The 20,389-nt window shown below is 38.7% G+C and overlaps 1 protein-coding gene across 2 annotated transcripts in view; it reads left to right on the top strand.

Annotated features, from left to right (window-relative positions):
• The window catches only part of SEMA3D (semaphorin 3D), a 137,929-nt gene that overhangs the window by 49,336 nt on the left and 68,204 nt on the right, over positions 1-20,389 (top strand). For both annotated transcript variants that reach the window (XM_088523517.1, XM_088523516.1), the window contains exon 3: positions 11,766-11,926. In XM_088523517.1, the coding sequence (XP_088379643.1) occupies positions 11,766-11,926 (161 nt within the window). The remainder of the gene's footprint in view (positions 1-11,765; positions 11,927-20,389) is intronic.

Below are 20,389 nucleotides of genomic sequence, written 5' to 3'. Positions count from 1 at the left end.
TATAGGTTTGTCTTCTGTATGATAGACTTTGCCAACCAATTGACAGATACCTTTATTCAGATTTGTGTGTGTATTCACAGAGACTAGCTAGACCTAAAATTTAACCTCCTCCTGGAGAATTTTCATTTTTCAGCCTTTTCCATTCATGATGCTACCAAAAAATTTCCAGTGTAGATGCATAACAACAAATTTAAGCCTACTGGCTTGCTTTATTTGGCTCCTTTTCATGGATGCCTCAGTAGCAGTCTGCACTCTGTAACAATACATTGATACTGCCTTAGTGCACACCTGCTGCCTGTGCTGGGGACTTTTCACATTAAATGGAAAAACTTGCAGTCTCTTTCCCTCTGAACTCATGGCAAGAGATTTGCAACCAAAGAAGATTGCATTGGGATCAAACTTGCACTCCTTCTCACATCTTTATATATATATATATATATATATATGTGTGTGTGTGAAATGAAGACATTTTGGTGCCAGAAATTCTTTTGAAAATTTTACTGCACTAGTGCATTTCCTTAATGTTCTAAAAATGATCCTTTGAACATAATACTTTACAATGCCAAGCATCCTGTTTTCTAAATTATTTTTGCTTTAAACACATCCAGTTTATGACTAAAGAGATGTTTAACTCTTGCATCAGAGCAGTAAGTTTGTTCTGTTTCAGTAAAGCTGGCTTATGCGCATGCGTCACATGCATCTCCACACATGCATCATTTAATTAGGCTTGTAAAATATAGTCACAATTGCGTAGCTCCATGAGCCTCATTTAAACTGTCTGTGACACCGTAAAAATCCTAAGGAAGGAGGGTTGGACAAGTATGAATGGCTGGAATATAGGAAAACAATGATGTACAAAAAAACCCCTTAGAAATTAGCTTGCATTTTTGCAGCTGTGCTGGCTGTACAGGAAGAGGAAAAAAAAAAACAGCAAAAAAACATGCCTCTGTGGCAATATCAGCAGTGATAAGTCTAGTGCTCATGAAGATTAACGAAAATCTTAGGGAGAGCTTTTTTAAGGTAATCCCTTATTTCACTTGTTGCTTTATTCATTTTTGGTTAGTATTGATTTCTCAGGGAAAAAGAAAACAAAACTCTGATTATTGCCTCTGATTATTTTATTGAGTAACTTGGAATTTATATCTGAGAGTTAAAAAGATCCCATGTTCAGATTATTGTCTGGTCTAGTAGTCTAGAAAGTAGATTTTGTCCCAACTGTTATGTCAAAAGTGGTTTTTGAAGGTAATGCACACTGAGACTTAAGACATACCCTAGGTGAAGCTGGAGAAGTAGTCCTATCCCTGCCTAGGAAGATGCTTTCATATTCTGTACATATTCTTAAGTATAAACTTAAGGAGTTTTATGATGTCTTAGTAACTGGAAAACCAACAACTTTCTTACAAAGAACACTTTTTCCCTTTACTTAGCTAGTGAACTTGGAGGTCAGCTCCAACTATATGTTGCATTTTCTGTCATATAATTATCATATATATAATGTCCTGGAGAGCAGCCTCCAGTCAGTGACATCAACAGTTTACATAGTAGTTGAACTAAGAATAACCTTAGAGAACTGACCCGTATCAACCTCTTAACAGTGTAAACAGCCTGTAGCTCACAACAGTTTTCTTTTTTCATGATCACAAAAGGGCCTCAATTGGAAAAAAAAGAAAAAAAAAAAGAATTGTGTTAGCAAAATGCCATACTATTCTGCTGAATGTTCACTTGATTAAATCCCAGCAGATGAGAGGGAAACAAAAGAATAGGACTTTAGGAGGAATGATTGGGCCCTTGTAAAAGGGAGGACAAGGCAGCTCCACGGAACTGCTCCCACAGAAGAATGTGGGGGAGATATACATGATCAATGGCATTAGCTTCAAAGAGGATATTTTCAGAAATGTTTCTTTATATATGCCTTTACTAAAGGAGGTTGCAAAACAAAACCAGTGTTAAATAGTTTTGAAAAACTCAGCTTTGCTGTCTTCCTATGCACTGATTTGAGGGCATGGCCCTCTTGACGTCAGTGAGCGTCTAGCTGTTGACACCTGCGTTTGCTGTGCAATTCCTCCAGTCACACTTCCCCTTCCTTCCTCTCCATTTCTGTTGTCCCAATATAGATGTGTTCCTCAGACAAGCAGTGTGTTGTGTTGCAGTATAGGAGTTTGCTGGCTAAGAGGTTACAATATTGTCCTGTTCCTGAAGACACCAAAGTTTTATGCTCAGTTTTTCTGGGGCTTTGAGAAGGCTTTATGCCTCCCTCTGCATAATCCATGCAATCTGGATGCCTTTATAATAAAGTTTCTGGTGAAATATATTAGGGTGATAAATATATTAGGGTTATGTAAGATCATAGCTGCCCATATGGAACCTACGGGTGTACCTAAAAGCAAAAATAGAAGTAAATAATACATATATTTTTAAAAACCTGGAATATTAAATAATATCTTCTGTTCATATTATAATAAAAATAATTGACAAGAAGTAACTGGACAGGGCGCATTAGCCTCTGAAGGCATATATCTCTGATATGCCTTGTGCTGTATCCTCTAGTTAGCACATTCCTCTCTTGATGTTGCCTAGGAAGTCTACAAGGAAGAGACTAGGTCCACCTACACATCTGCACATGGGCCTGAATCTAACTGAGGCAGCTGGGCTCAGCTCCAGTACAAACAACTAACACAGAAGAGAATTAATTTAGAAATTCAGTGACCTCTGATTTCAATGATTTTATACGACCTTAAGTCCTGTCGCTATCAGCAAATATTATTCATTGGGTGAAATTATATTTCACTTTGCCATGAGCAAACAGTACAACAGTCTGAGTTTTTATCATGTGAATCATTTTTATTTTCACTGATGGAAGTGGCCCTTTCCTATCACCTGTGCAGCACTACTAGGGAAACCTGCCTTCACAACAGCTCTACCTCACTATACATTGCTATACCTATACAGTTTGCTATACCTGCCTGCTTTTTAATCATGCATGTCTAGCAATTAAAACAGGAAATAACAATATAAGGAGAAAAATATTTTCCAGAATATTCCACACTTCTCAAAAACAGTAATTCTCTACATTTAAACATCACAGTTCTATCAGGGAGTACTGGAGTTAGCACAGTTATCCCAAATCCTAGCAAATAATACATCCCTGAACTGCAATGCTATAGCAAGTTAGCCTAAGGCTTTGAGAGCTGAACCAGTAGCTGGAAGAAACAGCTGAAACATTACGATGGCTCCCACTGTCAAATATTATTATGACTCCCACCATCACAGGAGCATGGGAAATAATTTATCATGCCAGAGTCAGGCGGGGAACCCCTCTGCGGGGACAGGAACAGGCAGTTACGTGTGGTGGGAGCAAGCAGGAACCTGCAGCAGATTTGCTGCCAGCAGAGGAAATGCCTGATCCACCAACAGGTAGATCTGCCCTTGCCCTCCTTTCCTGTGCACCTGCTCCCTCCTGCCACTGTTCCTTAGCTGGTGCCAAATGTTGCATCTGCACCTTGAGGAACGGCTCAGTTGTCATTTTGCAAACCTGATCCCACTTGCTTTATTGCAGCAACTTCTCCGTTCACCGGGGTCTAGCTGAAAAAACAGAAGATGATTCGAAACCAGTTGTGAGGAAGCTTGCCTGCCCTTGGGGGATTGAGACAAGGGCGTTGAAGGACCACCAGCACTTAAGAGGTCTTCCAGGCTGCTCAGACAGCGGTTTCATGGCAGCCGAGTCAATTCGAGAGCGTGCTGCTTCTCAGAGCAGGAAGTGGCCCTCCCTCTTCCCTTCTCCCCAAACACACATATGCATTTCTCTCCCTCCTAATCTGCTCCCAAATGCAAGGACCTGCCCTTTTTTATAGCACCAGCTCCAGTTCTCGTCAGATCTTTGGCTAGGACACATGCTGCTAGCAGTTAGGGCTTCAGCTCTCTATCTGATTCAGCATTACAGTCCAGCATAGCAGTCCAGCTTGCTCAGGCACCGGTCCAATGCTTGGAGTCTGCTACAGGACAAAGCTTCTTGCTCTGTGCTATGGCTGGATGCTGAGCTGATAAAGTTATTACAGGTCCCAATTGTTAAACTGAGGATCTGGCTCTGAGTCTGGATGAGCGTTTCAGCGAGGAGGACAGAGAAGGGTGGGACATACAGCTAGAGAATACTTGCATGAAAACCTCTGTTGCTAACTGGCGTATAGCATGATTACACTCAAATAAAAATTACAGATCGTTTTCAATGGCAGCAGTGGTAGGGAGCACAGCTGGAGTTTTCTGTCTGTGAACTGTTCTTTCAAATCATAAAAACGGATGGTACGGAAAGTGCTAATGAGGTAACTACTAATAAAGTAAACTTGGCCGATTTTAACCCTGCTTTGCACTGTCAGCTTACTTTCCTGGGGAATAGCTTGTGCTACTGTGCATATCCTCTAAGCCTGTCAGGATCAATATGAATGTGCTTCACAGGTCCATGTTATCTGACATTTTTGTTACAACAGAATGCTCTGTTGTAATGAAAGTCTCTCATCTTTTAGTCCTGTTCGGAACAACACTCTTATTAAGAAGCTGGCAAGCACATTTGAACCTGGTATGAAAATGTTGAAGTGAAAATATCATTGGGAAATATGACATTTTTGAATACAGCATCTTTCATGTACTACTGGTGTAGCCCAACAAAGCAATCCCTGAGGTGAGAAAGCAGATATAACTAGAGTTAGTCAGATACCTAAAAAAGGAGTCAGCACTATATGTATTGTAAATTCCTGAGCCAAATCCAGATTTGTTGTTTCAAGTGTTTTGCTTCTGAAGCATGGAATTTTATCTATAGAGTAAAAACTGAGTAAGGGTTTAAAAATATGTCATGTTCTGTACAGCTGCTACCAAATATCACAGATAGAAGAAATTGCACAACCCGCTGTTGTTTTTTTTCAGCCCAAAGGAACACGGGCCATAAGATGTTGTTGGGGCTTTGCCTAGCTCCAAGTCCTGTGGGGATCCTCAGAAAAAAAAATAGTTTTCTCAGAAGTCTCTCTGAGGATGAAGCTACTTGAAATTTGCAGTTACAGGTGCTTGAAAATACTCTAGCCATTTTTAGGTCACCCTGAAGAAAGTAAGGTCTGAAATTAAAGGCTGGTGCTATTTTGGAAGCAAATGTAATATAATGACTGTCATCTGTTTTGAAATGATGGATAACACTGAATATAATTTTACATAGCATAGTTTGACAAAGGAAGAGTTATGTGCCTAAAACTGCTAAATATAATCTTCATGTTACATTTTTGACACTTGCACATACTTGGAAAGTGCAACACACTTGATCCAAGCGAGCACAATTAAGTCCATAGCTACACTGTAATTCATGGAATTTAATGCAATGATTTTTTGATAGACTGCACTAGGTCCAAGCTATTGTGAATATTAGATCAGTGAATATTGCTTGTGCTGCCTCTTCCTCACTGCTGGCTGATCTCCTCACTTAATTCTCTGTGTCTGTGTCCTTCATAAGGTTTATGCCTTTTGAATTGTAGATCATGTTATTATGCACTTAAAACTATCTGAGAAGTTAGCAAGATGAGATTGCTAGAACCAATTCACAATTAATGAATTTAATTCAGCTCATTTGAGTAAGTCAGGCAAAGAAGGTTTTGACTTTTTTTTTTCTACCTGAAGCCTACCAACTGGCTACTGCTATCTCTATATTATTTGATTTGCTGAAAAATGGGAAAGAAAAGAGGTTGTGAGGCTTGCTTATGCAAGCAGGGCATGAGGGAAAGGACTTACATCAGGGCAGATTAGGAGGACTCTTGATTTTAAGTTGGCACAAACTGTCCAAAATTTGAAATTATAATTAGAAAGAGTGTGAGTAGCACAGCTAATCTAAAGTTGTCTTTTTTCGAGGATCAATGGATTCATAGCCTGTTTGCCATTGTGGCAGCATGTAATAATATGCATCTTTGGAATGGCTTTAGAAATCGGCCCATTGAGACCATCTTCCTCAGAAGATGGCAAAAGTTTCCCTTGCCTGCTTGATACAGTCACGGGAAGAAGGAAAAAGAAGTAGAGCTTGTTTTCCAGTTAAATTATCAACTCCTGTTCTGGTAAATCAAGAACAGTCATGAAAATGGGCCTCCAGCTTCAAAAGGAGCTTACAACTTTGCTCCACTCCTGAAAGGTTTCTGCCATATCAGGATACTTAAAAGGACATTTTAAATCTGATGGAAGGTGAAGAAAATGAATTTTAGTTACAAAACTCAGATTAATTACTTATCACACATGAGAGGAGCATCTAGGAGACATGAAGATAAAACAGGCAAGTTCCATCCTGACACTTGAAAATGAGGAAATAGAAGCACTGGGATCCCTTATTTGTATGGTCTCTCTTTACATTAGAGAAGAGATTTAGTTACCATTTAAGTCCTTGAAAGCACCAGGCATTCCTAAAGAACAGGTGTGTGTTCAGCGGTTATTAATATTATACCAAACCTCATACATTTGCAACGTATTTGCATTGAATTAAATTTGTATTACACAACCTTTTGATAGTGACAGTATCATTAAAAAATAATGACTCGATTTAGCCTTGGAAACAGCAATGAGTTTGCTTTCTTTGGCAGTTGTACAAGGAAGATAAACTACTTAGGAAAAGGCAACCTGTGCAAGCCCACGGCCTTAGGTCTTCTTCAGAAAAAAACAAATGTTTCACTCGGGTACATTTTCATTCGTGCTGCCTAAAGCTAACTATTTGGTTTGGCTCTGTGCAGTTTGTGAACTGGGCCTTTGCCTTTTTCACCAGTAACTTGAAGTCACAAAACAGCTTTTAATCATCTCTGCAATAATAACACTTTGAAAGTTATTTGTGCAGCTGTTTCACTAGTCAAATTTGTTTGGAGTTAAGACACAACCAAAATATACTTTCATAAACATAAGCGAGAATTGTTTAGTCCAAGCTTAGATGAGCTGTATTTTTGATGCTTAACATCTATTTTGTTCTGCAGTATTACAGTTCTTCCAGATTCAGAATACATGCTGCCAGCATCATAGACTGGCTGTACACCAGGCTTTGAAGTAGAGGGACTGATTAAATTGCAGAGGCCTGGTTTGAAAGAGAAGCAAGATTTTGATACAATATTATGCCAACAAGAAAACAAGTTTTCTGTGCTCCAGCTAATCCACATCCTTTTGGAAAGATGGTTTTCCCCTAATGTAATGTTTTTCCTCACCACCCAGTTAAATTCCTTGCAAAACAGACGCAACTAAATGCCATGCATCACAAATCCTCATTGCATGTGGTGAGATGCAACCAAATAAAATATAACTTACTTCTTGCAATAAGAGGTAGAGGTTGGTAGTAAAGTGAAATTACTCTTTTTGCCTGCACGCATATGTGTCTGAGGTCAATTGTATCTTTTAAACTCATATTTTAGAAGCCAAATATATTGGTGCATTAATGTTTTATGAAGATTTTAGTCCAGCAGTCCAGTGGAGGACAATACCCATGCAAATTGTCATGGGTATTTTGCCAATGAGTTAAAGAGTTTCTTCCTATCTGGAGGAAAATAATATGACATTTTGTTATTGACTGTATGGAAAAATTACAGAATTACACATATGCAGGCTTTAAACATAGGGTCCTTCAAAAATGTAATTAGATGTAGATGTTTAGAAACAGGTTTAGGAGTTCCCTTCCCACAAATGAGAGGAATTAAGTCCCCCTAGCCCATAATTTACAGAAATTTCTGTGATTGGCCACAACAGCAGTTCTGAGTGCTGGCCAAACAGGTTCCAGATAGCTGTATGCTTACACCATACTGGAGTTGAGGAAGGAAAGCATGGTCGTGGAGGCCACAACTTGAGTGAATATTACCAGAACACATTGACAATTTTTCATTAGAAGCCTTTTGCCATGGCTCTGCAGCTGTAGATCATGTAAGTAATGGTAGAGCTGTTGTGAGCCAGCTCTGCTGAGATTTTTATAAATGAAGAAAAACAGTGACTATTTCAGTCTCTACCATTGCTTGGGAATGAAGAATGAAACATTAACCAGGCAGGGAGTTTGCTGAATACTTGTTTAACGGTCAGATTGCGGCCTGTGAAAAGGGAGGGAAAAAAAAAAAAGGAAAGGAAAAATAGTTACTCTTTAGTAAAACAGCAAGCATATGATAAACTGAATGTTGAAAACACACTCAGAAAGGATTATCCTTGAAACTAATTATGTTTCTGTGCACTGTGAGAATGCTATTTCCATTTTGGGCTTTCTACAGAGATACAGTGATACAAATCAACAAGTTTTTCTAAGCAGAATGTATTCTCTAGAGCCTCAATGGACAAGTTGTATTTTCATGGTAATGTTTTTAAGGGTAATGTCCTTGATGAAATTTAACATATCTATCCATGAAGGATAAATCCAAGCCCTAAGGTTGGATTGTTTTTGATGAGTGAGTACAATGATTAATTTGGCTGTAATTTAATCAGTTCTCTGCTAATGTTTACTTGACAGATTTTACTAGGTCAAATTTCAGGTTTATTCTCATCAGTGGCCATTCTCAGAGTTTTATTTCTGTTCTCTTTTCAGTAGATAGTAAATAACTGGGCAAAAGCATTGGAAAACCTGATTCTTCACCACTTTGCAACTTGTGTTATTTTTTATGACAAGAAAAAAAAATCTGCAAGCAATGCTGTCAGTGCAGTTTGTACCCTTTACAGATGCTTTCAGTATGATGCAGTGAGACAAATATCTGTACAAGGCACTGTACAATGTGCATTCCCAGTTGGGCGTTTCAGCCATGAGACAACCTTTTCCCTTCCCGTTGTGGCTGTCCTAGGTGATAGTTTACTGCTTTACTGAGAAATACTAGAAGAGTTGAGCAATAGATGACTATTGCCCTTCTGGGATGCTCACGTCAGAGACCTTTCCTGCCAACTAAAAAGAATAGAAAGTGGAAAGCAGTGTCTCAGTCATCTTTCAGTGATGTGGAGAGCTGGCTCTATATATTTTGGCAAGTTAAATGTCAACACCTACATAGTCCCCAACTCTGTGCAATGAAGCTGAGTAGTGTAGTGTATCTGTGTGAACGTTTATGTTCTCCTTATTAAGATGAAATTCCTGTGGATGGAGTGGAGAGCTTGTTCTCCATCCAAGGTACCCATGTCACACAGCCTAGCACAGTGATAAGACTGGAAGTCTGTCCTCAGAGAAGATTTAGGGCAGACATAACAGAAATTGATTTGTGTTGCTGAAATGCAGTAGCCTGTGTAATCATAAGTTAATGCCTGTGAAGAACTAAATACTGTCTATTATCATCCCATGTTCTGCTTCCATACTCTGTGCTCTCTACTAAGTGCAAAAACAGCTGTTAAACTGAGGTTTAATTTAGATTGCAATTTTTAAGGCATTTATTTGTATGTATAGTGGACCAGATAAGCTTGAATGCAGCCAGCTCTTACATCATCAAAGATGTCATGTGCAGAGAAGAGGAAGAAGTTTACTCAGAAATGAGCTCAAGTGCTGCTCAGCTGATAAACAATACTTGGAGTTTCAGCTGAGCCAAGTTGGAGTAGCCCAAGGGAACTCTCACTGACCTAAACCGCCCGCTATGCTGTGGTCAGCATCAAAGCATCTACTCTCCGTGGACAGCTCCGTTACACCCAGTACCAAGAATTTTCAGTCTAGAAAAACAGGGGAGAAGGTTTGTATTCAGTATGGTGTCTAATGTTGACATACTTACAAATTAGCAGGAGGAAAAAAAGAAAGGCAAAAAGCATTATCACTAGAAGTGGTTACCCCATAACACAGAACCTAATAAGCAAATGTATCAGGAGGATTAAATCCTTTTTAATTACTGAGTGAAAACACACTAGTAGAGTGAGGTAAACTTTGAAAGTCTAGTGTCCAGGGAGCCTTTTCCTTTTCTTTTAGAAAATTTATATTTAGTTATAATGCTGGCTTTGTTGTTCTTCAGCCTTTGTTGTTCTTCAGACAGTTCCAGGGCAAGAAGTATTTGGAATGGGACTTAGGTGCTTATAAAAACATGTTATTTGCCCCTGAGTGATCTTGCTATCAATTAATAAGCAGGTCTGTTAAAGTGTTACCAATTTGCAAAGCACTGACAGCATTTTTTGGCTGCACAGAAGATATGTGAGTAAGGACAGTACTGGCGCAAAGTGGCATGGAGCTTAACATTTGATTTATTTTTCCAGTGTGAAGTAAGATTTTTCAAAGTACTGCCAAACAAATATTACCTAGGGGAATAGGAGCAATACAAGATTTTTTTTTCAGATTGTACACTTACAACACTCAGTAGCGCGCCAGGCAAAACCACATAGACTTATATAGGAGTGCCAGAGCCAAATAAAAATTACAATAATTATATACCAGGTGGTTGGTTGAATAATGCTATTTTTTTTCTCCCTCAATACTGTTTATTACCTCAAAACAGGACTTAATCTTTGCCTTTCCTGTCACATAGTTTGTGAGAGACCTTAGGACAAAGGGGTAATTTCTCTGCATTTTGATCGATTCTTCCTCTGCAGAACATTGACCCTGTTTTTTTCATGATCAGGGAATGTAAATAACTTGTACTGATCCAAGTAAACCTATTCTCTCTAGTAGGAAGGATAGAGTATATTGGTTAGTACCAGGAAGGTGGAAATACCCTTAATTTTATATTCGATTGAACACAGGATTTGCTTTTCTGCCCCAAGATTTATGAATAGTTTAGCTTCGAGAATTTGCTTGTGGAAGAATTGATTCACATGTTTATTTCTGTTCTCCCCAGCCTAACAGCTGCCCAACATGACTGTACTCTTGTCGTGCTCTTTTCTACGTTTCTTGTGTCCTCATTCAGAATTTGGTCCACAGAGTAGTCATTAAGCAAAGAGTTTCAGACTTTTTATTTTATGGCCTGTTAGTTTTTTTTTATTATTATTATAGGAGAAGTATGGATTCTTTCAGTAGTTTCATAGAGAAACATATATTTCTTAATTACCTCTTGAAGCAGATTGGAAGCCATTATTAAATCACAGTAAAATTTAAGTGCTAAAAATTTGTGCTTTTAATAGGAAAAGGTTTGATGATAAAATAAACAAGGTATTACAAGAGCCATATCTTGATTTTCCTAGCAGAACAGACAAGGATACTGGAAAAGACACCCATCATCACTTCCATAAGGAGGGCAGAGTCCTCAAGGCAGTAAAAGTGGCACTTCTGCTGGGTGCTGACCTCAGTATGCCTCTAAATTGCCCACATTTTGGTACCATGCCGTGTGGATATGCCTGCTCTTGATGGGTGATGATTCACATTTTCAATTCTCAATACAGTAATTCTCCAATTTACATCAAGACCTAATATTAGACAATGAGCAAATGAGCTTTATGTAAGACTTTATATATAAAGCATCAAATACTCTGTAATATGCATCAATATTACAATATACATGAATTTTCTTAAAATAGAAAAAAAGGCATGGTGCATATATTCCAAAGTTTTGTCTTTTTTTTGTTTGTTACTAAGGATGTAATTCCTTTTTTTATGTATATAATTTATTAAGTACATTACATGTAGAAAAAAAATCATTTGTGAAATTAAATATTACCCAGTTTGGAAGTAAAAATCCCTAAAGAAAATGAAGGTTAACAGGAACTGTGTTATGACCCTAGAAAGACATGCTTTAAGACTGCAGTTATCTCACCGGCATACTCCATGCTGGTTGCATATATTTATAAAAGACACCAATGAGTCATATGTAAACATTTTGATTATAAAGATTTTCTTCATTTTCCCACAGACTTGCTGCTTTCAAACAGCTGCATCCCATTCCTGGGCTCAACCGAGGGGCTTGATTTTCGAACCCTGCTGCTAGATGAGGAGAGAGGCCGGCTGCTAATCGGGGCTAAAGACCACATCTTCCTGCTCAACTTGGTTGATTTAAACAAAAATGTAAAAAAGGTCAGTTTGTTTTCCACAGATTTCATCTGATAAATTCATTTTTTGGCCTTTCCTCTCCATTTTTCTTTCTCTTTTTGCTTTATTGGGTAGCTGACAGATTCACTGTGCAAAGCATTGCACCAGGATTTAATAATCTTGCTTCCCCTTGTTACATGGATTATCTTTAATACATTGAATTTCTCATAGCAGTTGACCTTTGGTGAGACTGACGTCCTACAGCCTTTGCCTTGCAGGTACCTCTGCAGTGCATAAAACCAAAACATTAGCAAATAGGTAAAGATGCAGCTCAGAGTGTTTATTTATTTTTTTCCTCTCGTGTTAGGGATAAGTTTCTCAAAGGAGAGCATTAGAAATAAGATAACTTAAGACAGGTCTTTCCCTGCTTTCTGATGTCACTAGGTTTACATTACCGTAAACTCAGCACAGAAGCGATTTTGATTCTAATAAGGATGTTGGTGGCAATTTTAATATTAACACTTGTATTAATATTTAGAATTAGTAATGAATGATAGGGGAAGTTTCCACTGGGATCTATTATACCTCTCCCTTGCCTGTGCTTTGCAGCAATGTGTTAACTCTGGATAATAGAGTGGCAATTTACCCTTCAGTAGTTCCCATAGACATGATGAACTGGTGCTTTTGCAAGCACGATTGACTGCTATATATAAAAAACAGATGCCTGTTTAGGAACACACATGAAAACTGCTTTCCTGGTTGTTACAGATATTCTACTTGTTGAAGACAATTTAAATTCTCAGCTGTGCTTTATATATCCTTGAAGCACAAGCAGGAGGTTTTGAATGACTATGTTCTGCTGTCAGTCCTAAAGCGTAACTGAGCCTGAATTAATACGACTGAAGCCTGGGGACTTAGCAGGTGTAACAGGAGAGAGTTTTGCTCTGCATATTTGAATGCAACACATGCTGCCTTTACAGAGAACAGTTTCTAGTACTAAAGTGAATATCTTATTTAGATTTCTGCAGTGATCCACACAGCAGTTTCTTTAAAACTCAGATTCTGAGCGTTATAGGAAATTTCTTCTCTTGAAAACTATCACAGTTGATTAACTTGCATCTTCCAACTCAGCCATTTGCTCAAAAAATGTTATATTTTCAGGATGTTTTAGTGGTAACTGCATTATTTATATTTCAGATTTTCAGGCTACCAGTTGCCTTCTGGCATTGGCTTTCTGTAGAAATGAAATCTTGTTTGTGTGAAAAGAGGACTTCTCTTTCTGTGGGGTGCTGCTTTCCTCCTGAGAGGTGCTGGGAGCTGTCACTTCCCATCATGTTCAAGGGCGATTGATTAGTCTGGAGCTCTTTGGAGGAGTCAGCCCCTCGTGCCCTCAGACCCACTGGTCAAACTGGTTACATTGACTTTAGACAGACCAATTATGATTATTATGGATGTTGAGCTTTTAAAGAAGCACAGAATACAGTGTGAGCCAAAAGAATTAACATGGAATCAGGCAACCCCACTCAATATAGATGTTGTAATACAAAAACTCTGCATTTGAATTAGACTTTGTATTTGATAAACTGAATGGAAAATGCCTAGAAGCCTGTGGCAACCTGAAAAAAAAAGAAAAAGAAAAAGAGAATAAAATTTATAAACAGTTAAACAATTTTGTATCTGGACTAAAGAATAGTCTGGAGGTGTAAAGGTGCCTCTTTTTCTCTTTTCAGGATAAGTGTTCAGGTAGCCTTTAACTTTTAGGATAAGTCAAATTATATTTAAACAGCTGAAAGGGGCTTGACAGCTTTTCAGCGCATCAGTCTGTACTGATTCCCACGGTCTCAGTGGCTAATCAGCAACTTCATAGCTTTGCCCTTTTGGGCAACACGAGATGATGCTCTTTGGTTCATCACCTCAGGGCCAGTCGCTACATGTCAGTGAGGGCAGCGATGGGAGCTGCAAGGATGCAGGGAGCTGCTCCGCTCCGGTAGCAGCGCAGCGTCCGCACGCGGCGTCCGCCCCGCGCCGTGTTTAGACTGACCGCGGTTTGGGTTGGCGCCGGGCCAGGCGGCTCCTTTCCAGGCTTTCCCGGTGCAAGGAAACCACACATGTGGGGAGGACGAGGGTCTGAAGTGTGTCCTTTGTACTCTTTGGAATAAGGAGGCTTCCGGAAAAAAGTATATATTGGATTCTACTATGCAGCCACGGAAGATGGAAACAGTTAATTAGAATATTAAATTTCCTCCTGTAAATCAAGGGTTTATTAATGGCTGGAAGAAGGAGAGTTTACAGAGAGTGAGCTGTGGAGGGGAGGCAGATATAACAGCTTTGAAACTAGAATGAAACCTTGTGCAATGTTTTGTTTTTCTTCTTTCTTTGAAAACAAACTGAGTGTTAATAGTCTAATACTGAGTTGATCTAGAGATTCCCTGAGGCTCTCAGTTTCAGCAATTTGTTGTATTGGGAAACTGCTGATACACCTAAAAAGTAAAGCCTAAGTTTGAAACAGTTTACTCTCAGTATATTTCCTTCTGTGGATATAATCAACTGGCAAAATTGTATTGTGGAGTCTGATACAGCATATTTAGATATTTCCATGATAGTATTTAAAAAAAAAAATAACCAGAGCACAGTATCCGGTTCTCTTCTGTAATATAACAATATACATGAGTAAGTATATATATCATTTAATGATTTCCTTTTTATAACCTAATTATTTACCTAACTTAATTGAACTTACACATATTAGGTTATGGTTTTATTTCCTAGTGTATTTTTTTCCTAATGGAATAAATCAATAGTTCGTCTTGAGTTCACATTTTCTCAAGTCAATGTAATTTTTATTCAATTGGTGGAAAACTTCCTTAGCTGGCAGCTTGAGAGAAATCCACCCAGTTTCCACTGCAAACCTTATTATAAAGCAATAAAAACTACCATAGCATAACTGAAAAGTCCCCCCAAGAATGCAGAGGACTTAAAATCAAGCGATCTACAAATACCTAATGTTTAACGAAGGACAACCATTTTTCCATGTCAAGAATGTAATTTCTATTAACTTGGACTTAAAAGAAGCCCACAGCCCCTGTTGCATGGATAACATAATCTGTACCAACATCTTTTTCTGAGAGATCCTGAGACCCCTGTCAAGTATTGTAAGCTATTTATAAATAGGAGGATTTGTGGTTCATTCTTAAGAATTAAATAAAGAAAAGAAGTATGCTCAGCGAAAGGAGGCACAAAGGAGCAGTGGTTTATATTTGTCACAGCGCTCCACATGCAGACAATAAATTTGAAGACAGCTATGTCATAACCAGGGGAAGGGCAGTTTAAAAAGAAACACGTTTAAATAGCGTTAGCAGATGGAGAAGAAATTTGGTAGGAGCCTTATTTTCCAAGAGCCTGCTGGAACAGTAACTTTGCTACAGTTTGCTCCAAACCTTAGTTGTTTTGTTGTTGGAAAGCTAAATGAGCACAGTGTGCCGGCCGCGCGGCTATCGGGTGCCTGGGCAGCACGGCCCCCCCGGCTCCGCACGGCCGGGATGCTATCGGGGACCCACAAGCTCTTGAAGCGCTGCCAGCCCGCAGGAGCTGTCACTGCGAGGGGACACGGCCACATGTGGCCCAACTAGATAAACATGTCAGGTCCTACGAGCGACTTTGCAGCGGCTTGTTTTGATCTGCCCAGGATGTGCTGGCACGGGCTCACAAATTACCGTCGCTCGGAGCATCCTTAATTTGCAATTGTTACTGTGGGTTGTTTGTTTTGATATTACCAGGTGCAACCGTCTTGTGACTAATCTTTTAATCTCCTTTTGGATTGACTTTAACTGTGAACATTTGGTAGTAAAAACTGTCTCTGTGTGAATACACATGTACGCACATGCACATACATATATAGGTCTATAAATACATTTACAAAATACAGCCTCATGAGTTTGGAGCCCAGTTTTACCTTCCTTGCCCCAGGAAACCTCCTGTCAGCCCACGTGAGTGTTATCTCAATTAGGACTGAGCCCAGGGGGAATTTAGCCAGCTCTGAAGCTAGGCTTCAGGTCTGTCTTCAAGTCAGAGTCTTCCAGAATATATACAAAATCTGAGCTACTTTTTCTGGCCTTGAAACTCTAAGACTGGTCCTTCCTTACCGAATACTTCTTATCCTGTACCTTAAAAATAAATAAATAAAGGCTTTCTGCCTCTTAGGAAAAGCCGTAGATGAGTCTGAGGGTGAAATTTTCAGGAGAAGAGACTTTCTTCACCAGCTAGAAGAAAAAAAGGACGAAAAAAAAATTCAAGACTTTTTGGATGTAAGCAGAGGCCTAAGAGTTACACAGAAGATGTCTTTGACTATTTCTGAAGTCCCAGAAGTGAAGACCTGAGGACTGGAAAGTTCTGGATAAACTAAGTCTAAAATAAGTCTAAAATAAGCCAAGTGCCAAGGGAGGAGAGCAGTCACGAGTCCACCTGGGTTTATGCCATTGGTAAAGACAGTTCTGAAGAAAGGATCAGGGTGAGGCTGTTGTTTGACCTGGGCACAGTATGTACTTTCTCATATGGAGAATTCATTCATGGGGTGTTGTCTGCATGATGATGGCCATGAGTTTGGCACAAAAAGGATCTCTTCTGATTGTCAGAGTTCGTTTCTGAATGCTTTATGATACTTCTTTTCCTCACAGAATTCACAGAAATAGGAATCGTATTACGTGTCATTTACAACAAATCAAGACTGGTCCTACAAAGGGACCTATTGCAAAGTGTCCTATTGCCCAAGATGGCCAGCAGCAGAAACTGAAGGAAGAGCATAAGTTATATAATATTTCAGATTAGGAACACTTAGAAGACAGAAGTGATAACTTTGTGCTTAATGGTCCTTGATTCTTGCTCTTGTTTTGAACCTGTGAGCCTTTGGAGTCCACAACATTGTTTGCCAAACCTGAATTTAGCACCTGTGTAGAAGAAGCGGAAGTTTGAAGAATGTTTACCAATACAAAATAGCCAACTGCATCAAAACACCGAGCCTGCAATCTGTGACAATAATGATAGCACTTCTAAATGGAAGAAAGTGTCTCTATTATTTCCTTTTGCATTGTTGCCATAAATTACTTTTCCATAAACATCCTCTGCCTTTTCTTTTTTCATTTTTTGTGATATGTTTTGGTGTAAGGAACAATCAGTATCCTGCTGTCTGAAAATTCTTATGCCTTCCAGGCCCAGAGTTTTTCAAAGGTAGGACTTGTCTTCAGTCTGAAATGACAGACATGTAAGGAGCAATACCATTATCCTAAAAATCCTGGTGTACAATTTCTGTTTAGAAGAAATAGATAGAAGACCAAAGTCTATTGTGTTACACTGTGGAAAATCGAGTGTAAATACAATGAAGTTTTTCAAGATTTAGTTCAATGTAAGTGAAATAAACATCTGGTCCATTTTCTTTAAATTTTCACATATGCTCATAATATATCTCTGATATAATGCATAAAAACACAAATATTGGAAAGCTTGGCCTTTTTATTTTTATATTGTGATTGATAAAGGATCAAGTTTTAAGATAAGAACTTTGGCATATTAAGATCTCACTTTAATATTTGCACAAATGCAATAGAAAAAGAGCCTGTTTCCTTCTAATCAGAATTTACTACCTAACAACTACCTGCCAAATTTAAATTACCAAAAATCTGGGAAGCAAAGCATCCAAATCAACTGGTGTTGTGTCCCTGTGACTTCCAGTGAATTTTGCTCAGACTGACGACACTGTGAAAATAAAGAATGCAATACACTGACCCTGGCACTTTCCTCACCAGAGTGCTATAAATCAAACAAAATCAATCCCCGTATCCTCTTCGCTACCACTATATATATCATGTTATATCTTTCAGAAATCCAATTTTCTGCTACTATAAGAGAACATGAATTGGAAAGCCCTGTCAAATGTCTCCCTGGAAGTATATTTCCCATACGCGGACAAATGTGCTGGATGTACATGTACCTGTTGAAAGAAGGAAGATGCCTGACAGATACCAAAGAAAAGGATATTTAGGAGTATATTCTTGGCTTTCAGAGGTCTCTGACTGTCCCTGAGGGCTAATTAAATCTCGATACTTTCATAAAACTATTAAAAGAAAACTAAACTTAAAATCTAATTGTAAAGACAATCTATTCAGGTTTTTAAATACAGGCAGAAATCCAGATAAGGAACATAGGTGTATTTACTTCTTTTGCTTACTGATGACTTTAAAATATTGAATTTGAGAGTATGACAAATGCAGCAGGAGCTAAATAAAAGAACTGCTTAGGGTAACCCTCCTCTCAGGACTGCATGTGAGAACAATCTGTGCGGTTTCCTAATTTGTGAACTTCCCATACCAAGCTCATGAGTGGAACAGATGTGAGGTATTTAGAGACCAACTGGTATACATGCATGGTGTGCTAAAATCAGCTCCATTTCCCTTTAATTGAGACACTCATACTAAAAAAAGCATGAAATGCTCTCTGACTTTTGTTGAGGAATTCAATAAATTCTACTGCTTGCTCTAATTTTCAGTGAAATGATCCTAGGCAGGTCAGGAGAGGAGTGACAAACATCCTGATTCTCAGGAAGCAATCTATGAACACTCATTTTTATTGTATTGGATATTTGTGATATTGTTGTCTTATTCCACAATGTGACAGAGTCCTTTTTTATGCATTTTTTTTCTCATTTCGTTGTCAGCATCACATATTTCTTCCATACTGCTTGATCTTACTGTTTTTCATTTTAATTTTCTAAGTATGAATTCATTTGAGTTTAAAAAACAAGAAAAAATCAAGCAAGATTATTTTCATTTTACTGGTGGGAAAATTAGTATCTGAGTGTAACGTAGAGCAGGAAAGTGGCAAGGCTGGGATTAAACTTGATCTTATTTTATTCATGTTTTGGGATTATGTTGCCTCCTTTACTGCACCTGCTCTATGATCACACTGGGCTAAGTCACAATCACTTTTTCACAGGGGCTCTTTTCTCATGGACGAATGAGAGCTCCTCAGGGAAACATCATTGCATGTGTTGTTTCTCAGTGCCAGGATGACAGGGATGTTGCAGCTTGATCTATCTTGGTTTTTTGGAAGCCACAGCAGGGACTGTCATTGCAAGTACACTCGCATCAGTGAATTTGTGCTTCTGAATCATGTTTTTCATGATCGCAGGATTCACAAGATCTTGCAGAAATATTTTGATGCCAGGAAGCAAAAATTTTACTGTCTCTTCTTCCTTCTATCATGAATGTAACAAAAAGCTAGTACACAGATTTTTTTTTTTTTTTAAAGACCTTTTTATCACTGTCTCTTGCTGCAGAAAATAGCTATTTAAAATAAACATATTATCCCCTGGGTGCTCCACGCAGCTCCTTTGAAATAGGAAGGAAGCAATCCTTGTTCTCACAGGACTCGGACTCGGTGAGTGGGTGTTATGCGACATGCTAGGCAGCTGGTGTCCCTCAGTCCAGACACCGCTACATCCAGCTGCTGCTACATGTGCCACTAATAAAACACTAGAGGTTTTTCTTGTACCCGAGACCCTACTGATACAGAAGTGTTTAAGCACATGTGCCAAGCATGCGAGTGGCTCCAGTGAAACCTAAAGAGCTGCTGAAATCCATTGACCTCAATGGGACCACTCAAGTGCTCACTGTTGGTGTGAGAGCAGCTATTTTAGGGACATGGCACTGACAGGAATCACACTCCTCCAATGGTCTCATTCCTGATTTTCAACCACAACTCATATAGCCATTATTCCTTTAATAAACTGATCCTGCTTTGCAGTAACTAGAGTTAAGGGATAATTCATGCAGTTTCTCCAAGAAGGTCGTTACTCACAAAACCTTGTTACTCTCATGTTCCAGTATGGGCCATTTTTTATTATTATTCTTTATTCTTTCTTTCTCTCTCTCTCTCTCTCTTTCTTTCTTTCTCTCTTTCTCTCTTTCTTTCTCTTTTTCTCTCTTTCTCTCTTTCTTTCTCTCTTTCTTTCTTTCTCTCTTTCTCTTTCTTTCTTTCTTTCTTTCTTTCTTTCTTTCTTTCTTTCTTTCTTTCTTTCTTTCTTTCTTTCTTTCTTTCTTTCTTTCTTTCTCTCTCTCTCTCTCTCTCTCTCTTTCTCTCTTTCTCTCTCTCTCTCTCTTCCTTCCTTCCTTCCTTCCTTCCTTCCTTCCTTCCTTCCTTCCTTCCTTCCTTCCTTCCTTCCTTCCTTCCTTCCTTCCTTCCTTCCTTCCTTCCTTCCTTCCTTCCTTCCTTCCTTCCTTCCTTCCTTCCTTCCTTCCTTCCTTCCTTCCTTTCCTTCAATTTATATTCACTTCCTCTCAGTGTTCATAATTCTAGTCCTTCTAGTTGTTTGATTTTCCTTGCATAATATTTCCAGTCTTCACTTGCATTAGCTACTCATGATCTCCATAAGTAGCTGCTTTCTATTCAACTCAGTCCATTCTCATTTTCTTTTAGTCATTTTTTTACTCAGCGAACCATTTTTCTTTTTTTCTGTTA

Source organism: Tinamus guttatus, unplaced genomic scaffold (assembly GCF_059628265.1).
Source record: "Tinamus guttatus ecotype Peru unplaced genomic scaffold, ASM5962826v1 Tinamus_guttatus_pri_ptg000193l, whole genome shotgun sequence".
Classification (NCBI taxonomy): Eukaryota; Metazoa; Chordata; class Aves; order Tinamiformes; family Tinamidae; genus Tinamus; species Tinamus guttatus.
Note: the sequence above shows the minus strand (reverse complement) of the source record. Positions and strands in the feature narration are given on the sequence as shown.